Source organism: Muscardinus avellanarius (assembly GCF_963383645.1).
Source record: "Muscardinus avellanarius genome assembly, chromosome: 6".
Classification (NCBI taxonomy): Eukaryota; Metazoa; Chordata; class Mammalia; order Rodentia; family Gliridae; genus Muscardinus; species Muscardinus avellanarius.
Genome location: NC_137791.1, coordinates 43,693,471 through 43,700,446, shown reverse-complemented (window position 1 = coordinate 43,700,446; position 6,976 = coordinate 43,693,471). Strand labels below are relative to the sequence as shown.

Genomic DNA, 6,976 nt, shown 5'->3' with positions numbered 1-6,976 from the left:
ACTTGTGCTCTGAATAATGACAAGGACATTTAAGAAAGGGAAGGTCTTCAAGGGTCACCTAATGAGCTAGGTGTCTACTGGGATTTAATCCCAAATCTAACTCCAGAGCTGGTGCTCCTTCGGATTGACCCATCGTAGAGCCCATAAAACTCAAGGAAGTTGATTTTTGTCCCGATCGATCCACTTGGCACCTTTGCGATTTGTGTTGGTTTCTCTAACTATTTCCAAAACCTTTCCGGTAACACGGTTTTGCGCGGTCAAGGTACATCCCCGCCCACGCCGCCCACGTGATGGCTTTAAGCATCCCGCCTCCCGGGCGGGGGGAGGGGAAGAAGCGGCATTTGCCGTACAGCATGGCGGCACTCTCTGCCGCCGTCGCTGGTCCTTACGTCATTTCCTGTCGTGCGCAGTCTCACTTGACCTTTGCACTTGCAAGATTTTCTTTTTCCTCTTCCGGGGACGGCGTCTACAGGTATGGAAGCTTGCTTCTTCTCTGAGTTTATCTTCCGTGTACAATCGGTCGCCATCCAAGGAGCTGCGGGAGTAGCGAGCGCTCGGGAACAGTCCTTTGAGCCGGCGTAGAGGGTGAGGGGCGCAGTGGGGGGCAGCTGACGAGCGAGGGCTACTTTTACCTCCGCAAACCCCTCGATCCTGGCAGCGCTGCCAAAGCCGTGGGTAGCCGGAGCTCGCCATCCGGGGCTGTGGGGTGACTGCAGCCGTGGTCGGCCGGGCGGAGTGGGGAGGTCGCGGGAGTTTTCATAGCTTAGCGCTCACGTGGGTGTCCTTAGGCTTTGGGGAGCGAGGGACTGCCGTCCCGGGTAGTGACTTACTGCAAGAGGGAGGATGCAAACCAAATAGGGGCCTCTCGAGACTCACATTGGCCTTCCGTATTGGTTTTGGTGTCTCTTAGCTAGGATTTGGTCAGTATTGCTAAGGAGCTTGTGACAACAAATGCAGGCAGTTTCCTTTAAAAATTCTGTAAAGTGGTTACAAGGTTATGAAGAAAAGTTGGTATTGCTCATGCTCCAAGTTACAAGGAAGCTGTGTGTGTGTAGCCGGTTTATGAGTAACAAGTATTTCCAATTTGTAAGTGGAGGAAGACGACGTGTGCTGCAAAGATAGTCTTCTAATACCAAAATTTGCCTTACATTAAGAGGTAGTTGACGTTTAATCATCGTAGCAGCTGTATAAACTAAGAAAGTTCACTGTAGAGGAAAGGGAGCAGCCTCCGCGCGCTGTGTGGCCAGAAAGTGGCACAGTCGTGTTTCAGCTTCAGAGCTCATTTATTTTCGTAATTGAAGCCGGTGTTTCTTTTACTTGCTTGGTATTACCTTTCTGTATATCACTGCCGATAAATCGGATTCTAAAGAGCCTGGTAAACAGAATTTTAGCGAAGCACCGTGTTTGATTACCACAAGAAAAACCAACATTCGATGTCTCTGTCAGTCATTTCTAGTTACAGCTTTAAAACGTGGAATACTTTAAGATGTCTATCAGTTATTATTGCTATGTATGTATATATTTATATGGGTGTGTTATATGTGGGGATGATAGAGAAAATTTGAGATGATGCTTTGAGGTTTAAATTCCATTTACAGTAGGAAAACTTAATTTCTTTACATTTTTCAATTTAGGCACCCAAAATGGTCCAGCGTTTGACATATCGTCGTAGGCTTTCCTACAATACAGCCTCTAACAAAACAAGGCTGTAAGTATTTTCCAAAATTAAATTAAACATATACTGTCATTTACTCATTTACTCTACGCCGTGCTGAGCTATTGGCTGTCATCTCTCTTCCTAGGTCCCGAACCCCTGGCAACAGGATTGTTTACCTGTATACCAAGAAGGTTGGGAAAGCTCCAAAATCTGCATGTGGCGTGTGCCCAGGCCGACTGCGTGGGGTGAGTCTTCTTCTGAGACATGTTAAGAGTTGAAGCTTTGTGCATGGATTCCTGTGGGTATAGTAAAGGAGACACCACCACTAGGACAATTGAGGATTGCTACATAGCTAAACATCCAAGATCCAAATCTGCCAAGAATATAGTATTTTGTTTGTTTCTATTTTGTGGTGCTGGGGACTGAATCTAGGACATTGACTGTACCATGGAACTACACCCACGGCCCTTTATTTTTTTCATTTGAGACAGGGCCTCATTACATTGTTGAGGTTGCCCTTGAACCTGCAGTCCTATCTTTTCTTCTCAAGTGCTGGAGGTGCCGTGCATACCTATACCCAACCAAATATAGACCTTTTTATTTTTTTCTTGTACTGGGGATTGAACCCAGGACCATTCTACCTCTAGGATAACACCCCTACCCCTATTTTATTTTTTAGTTTGAAACAGTATCTTATTAAGTTGCAGAAGTATAGTCTTTTTTTTTTTTTTTTTTAAACAGTCTCACTGAATTGCCTCACTAAGTAGCTGAGGCTGTCTGTGAACCATGATCCTCTGGTCTGGGCCTCCCAAATGCTGGCTTACAAGCCTGCGCTACCAAGCCCCGCTAGATCCTTTTAAAATACCAATATGAGAAGTGGAGTGAAGCCTTTCAGAAAAATCAGTATGCCATTTCTATTTACAGCCTAATTTAGGATTTGAGTTACCATCTATAATAAGGACCTGGATGTGGTGGTGCATGCTTGTATTTCCAGCATTTGGGAGGCTGAGATAGGAAGATCGCGGTTCACAGACAGCCTCAGCTACGTAGGCTCTGCAACTCAGTGAGACCCTGTTTCAAAATAAAAGATAGGGCTGGGGATGTTGCTCAGAGATGTGAGTGCTCCTAGATGCCATGGTACTGCAAAAAAAAAAGAGAGAGAGAGAGAAATCCAGGGAAGGTTTGTTTCTTTTAAAGCATCACACGATAATTTCAATGTTTTCCTTATGCAGGTTCGTGCTGTGAGACCTAAGGTTCTTATGAGATTGTCTAAGACAAAAAAGCATGTCAGCAGGGCCTATGGTGGTTCCATGTGTGCTAAATGTGTCCGCGACAGGTAAGTAAAATGTTTACGTTAGTTTCTTGTTGTTTTTTGTTGGTTGATTGTGTGGGGGGGGGTCCCGGGGGTGGAACCCAGGGGGGCGTTTCTACTTCTGGGCTATACTCCCAGACCTATTTTATACTTTATTTGGAAACAGGGTCTCACTAAGTTGCTGAGAGCCTCACTAAGTAGCTGAGGCTGGCTTTGAACCTGCGCGATCCTCCTGTCACAGCCTCCCAAGCACTAGGATTACAAGCGTGCACTACCACACTCAGCTGAAATGAGGTTTTTTTTTTTTTTTAAGCAAATGGTGTGTGTGCGCGCGTGCTACATGGCATTGTAGTCATTATTAGAAGTGTAGTCTTTATTAGAATAGTTGAAAACTCATTTTCAACAAGTTGTAGAATCCTTCCTTGACTGCAGACAGTTGGGGCTATACAAAGCAATAGATGATCATGTCAGAATTTGGCAGCATCTTCATGCCAGATGTAGAAATTAAAAGGATTTGTAGGGAAGGCAAGAAATTTTATATTGGCTGGATCATAGGTAGAGGTAGGGCAAAAAGCCTTAAACCCTAGGAGCAAAGTAGCAGCATATATTTATAGTGTGGCTGGAGCAGAGGGCTGTAAGGTGATAAACAAAAGCAGAAAAGTCAGATTGTGGACGGCCTTACGTTTTTCAAAACAAGCTTTTTTTAATGTGAGAGTTGGTGTACTTTAGTGCAGAAAGTCTTCAGTGTGCCAGAAGCAAACTGCAGCAGAATTGATGGTGAAGTTATTAACAAAATGACTTCGCCATCAACAAAAGATTTGGCACATACAATTTCTCTTTACTAAGCATAAGGGAATATGAGCGCTAGGCTGAGCTAAAGGTGTGAGCCTATAATCCTATTACTTGGGGGGCTGAAATGGCAGATTACAGTAGATGTGAGACCAGCCTCATCAACTTAGCAAGACCCTGTTTCAAGATAAAAAGGGATGGGATATACTCAGAGGTACAACTTTGGTTCAACCCCCAGTACCCTCAAAAAAGATAAAATTCTCTGGCCCTAACTCTTTTACCCCTTAATCATAGTTTATTAGTTTTCAACAATTGGTTGGCTTTTACTAAAAATTTTCAATAAGGCCAAAACATTCTAAACATTTGGCTAATAATAGTATGTTTTGGATTCTAATAATAAAGAAATTACCAAGTAGAAGCTATCCTAGCTGGGCGTGGTGTGGTGGTACACGCTTGTGATCCCAGTATTTGGGAGGTTGAACGGGGATTGCGGTTTGCGGACAGCCTCAGCTACTACTTAGGCCCTTCGCAACTTAGTGTGGGACCCTGTTTAAAAAATAGGGCTGGCGGTGTATATCACAGGTGGACTTCCCCTGGGTTCCATCCCCAGTACCACAAAAAGAAAAACTATCCTAAGTGGTAGTGATCTGTGGGCATGCTTTTACAGTGTATCCTGACTTGGAAGTCCTAGCGTTGACTTAGGAGTTAACTGCTAAACAGCAGTGCAGGGAAGAGCAGGTTTGGGATTTCACTCTAGTGAGTTCCATTTGCTCTGCTGAGCCCTTTGATTGGTTTGCTGTTTTTTTAATACTATTCTTATCCTGTGTTTAGTAGTAAATGAATCTCATCTTTTAGAGATATTCATTAAATGTTTTCTTTTCTAGAATCAAGCGTGCTTTCCTTATTGAGGAGCAGAAAATCGTTGTGAAAGTGTTGAAGGCACAAGCACAGAGTCAGAAAGCTAAATAAATGGATCTTCTTTAAGTAATAAAAATCAAAATGCTTGTTGTGTGTTGCTTCTGTTGTGATTTGTATTAGTTACTAAAGGTTTGGTTTCTCTGCTCGTGGAGGACTCATGATTTTATTTATTATTTATTTGCGGTACTGGGGGTGGAACTCGGGCATTGTACCTCCAAGCTATACCCCTAGTCCTATTTTTTATTCTTTTTGTTTTTGAAACAGTCTCACTTGAGTTGCGAAGGGCCTTGCTAAGTAGCTGAGGCTGTCTGCGAAATGCCATCCTCTGGTCTCCACCTCCTGAATGCTGGGATTACAAGTGGGTGCCACCACACCTGGCCTTGAGGACTCGTGATTTTTAATTGGTTACCTTTTATATATACCAGAGATTGAATCCAGGGGACATTCTACCTCCAAGCTACACCCCCAACCCCACCTTTTGAAACGGGATCTTGCTAAGTTGTTGAGGATTTAAATATAAAACATGGATCTAGTGAAATATTGATTTGCATTGAATCTGTATTCCAGGTCGAGACATTAAAAGATGGGTTTTGCCGGGCATGGTGGCACACACTTGTAATCCCACCGTTAAGGAGGGGTCGTGGTTTTCAGATGGCCTCTGCTACTTAAAGAAGCCCTTTGCAACTCGTTGAGACCCTGTTTCAAAAATTAAAAAAAAGTATTAAAAAATGGGCTGGGGGTGTAGCTCATAGGTGGAATGCCCCTGGGTTCCATTTACGGTACCATACAAAAAAAGGTGGGCTTTACATTTTCTTTGTAATAACTACCTAATGCTGTTGGCAACTCTTGGTACTGAGGATGGACAGGTGAGTTAAGAGTTAACCCAGCTTTTTTATTTAGAAATGGGGTTTGACTCTCTCAGGTTTTCCTTGAACCTGCAATCTTGTTTCAGACTCCCAAGTACTGGGGTTATAGGCATGTGCTACTACTGCACTGACTGTTTAAGCCAAGGAATATGTATAAGGGTAAAAGGCAGAAACCCTAAGTTCTAGGTAAATTTTTTTTTTTTTTTTTTTTTTTTTTTTGGTGGTACTGGGGTTCCTGGAATCCCTTCTACCTCTGGGCTACATTCCCAGACCTATTATATACTTTTTATTTGGAAACAGTCTCTTAGGCCAGCAGGGCTGGCTTTGAACCTGGGCGATCCTCTTGTCTCCGCCTCCCAAGTGCAGGGATTACAAGTGTGCGCCACCACACCTGGCTCTAGGTAAAAAATTTTAAAACATTTTGCAGAAGAGGTCACAACTAGTGAGTAGCTAAATGGCATTTGAACAATTTTGAGGATTTCATAGGTACATTTGGTAAGTAGCACCACAGTGGCAGCCTATACTTGACTGAGAACCAAACATTAGTCTTCCAAAATTTTATGGCACCTTTATACCCCTATTTACACAAGTGTGTACCCAGAGAATTTGTACCTGTTGCTAGGGTTTCTGCACACAGCTTAGGAGTCTTGACTGGGGAGCCTTAACATTAATGTGCAGTTGAGATACCAAATACCTGCCAATCCTGAAAATTGTTAAGCAGCCAGGATAATAGTATCCTGCATTGTGTTTAGTCACAACATTTAAAGGATATTTTTGCTAGGCTTGGTAGCATATAAACCTGTAACCCCCAGTACTTAAGAGGCTGGGACAGGAGCATCTCCAGTTTGAGGTCAGTGTAACTGAAAATTTAAAAGGGCTGGGGATGTAACTCAGACGTAGACTGCCCCTGAAAGCCTTGATCTATAAGGTGGGTAAACCACTTATTTTCCCATGACACACTACTATGTTCTACACTGAGGTGGTCTGTGATCCTGCAGTGTCTTGTGATATTGGTATAAGAATCTAAGACACTTTATAATAACTCTCAAACAATGCGCCTTAAAACGTACATGTTTGCTCCAGACTAATTTTTAAAAGGCTTGAGATATAGGTTTTGTTTGTTTGGTGGTACTGGGGTTCCTGGAAACCCTTCTACCTCCACGCTACACTCCTAGGCCTATTTTATTTTTTGAAACAGGGTCTCTTATGCCAGCACTGCTGGCTTCGAACCTGCGCGATCCTCCTGTCTCCGCCTCCCAAGTGCTGGGATTACAAGCTTGCGCCACCACGCCCGGCTATAGTTTTTCAAAAGTACCTGTGGAGGGGAAAGTTTCAGTTTGCCATCAACATGAGTTCTTGCTGGTCCAGACTTCCCTCACCACCACTACAAGTTAGGCTGGGGAAAGTGATGGAACACAGGCTTTTAACTAGTGG

At 43.5% G+C, this 6,976-nt stretch overlaps 1 protein-coding gene across 1 annotated transcript; it reads left to right on the top strand.

Annotated features, from left to right (window-relative positions):
- The first annotated feature begins 1,638 nt into the window (after positions 1–1,638).
- RPL34 (ribosomal protein L34) lies at positions 1,639–4,825 on the top strand. The gene is made up of 4 exons (XM_080697104.1): positions 1,639–1,708; positions 1,803–1,902; positions 2,890–2,993; positions 4,643–4,825. The coding sequence occupies exons 1-4, from the start codon at positions 1,644–1,646 to the stop codon at positions 4,725–4,727; spliced, it is 354 nt and encodes a 117-aa protein (XP_080553230.1). The 5' UTR covers positions 1,639–1,643; the 3' UTR covers positions 4,728–4,825.
- Positions 4,826–6,976: the final 2,151 nt, after the last annotated feature.

Excerpts from the sequence above, each read along its gene's own strand:
- RPL34 (XM_080697104.1), top strand. The coding sequence starts at position 1,644 with ATGGTCCAGCGTTTGACATATCGTCGTAGGCTTTCCTACAATACAGCC. Across the intron at positions 1,709-1,802 it reads GCCTCTAACAAAACAAGGCT|GTCCCGAACCCCTGGCAACA; the intron begins GTAAGTATTTTC and ends CTCTCTTCCTAG. Across the intron at positions 1,903-2,889 it reads GCCCAGGCCGACTGCGTGGG|GTTCGTGCTGTGAGACCTAA; the intron begins GTGAGTCTTCTT and ends TTCCTTATGCAG.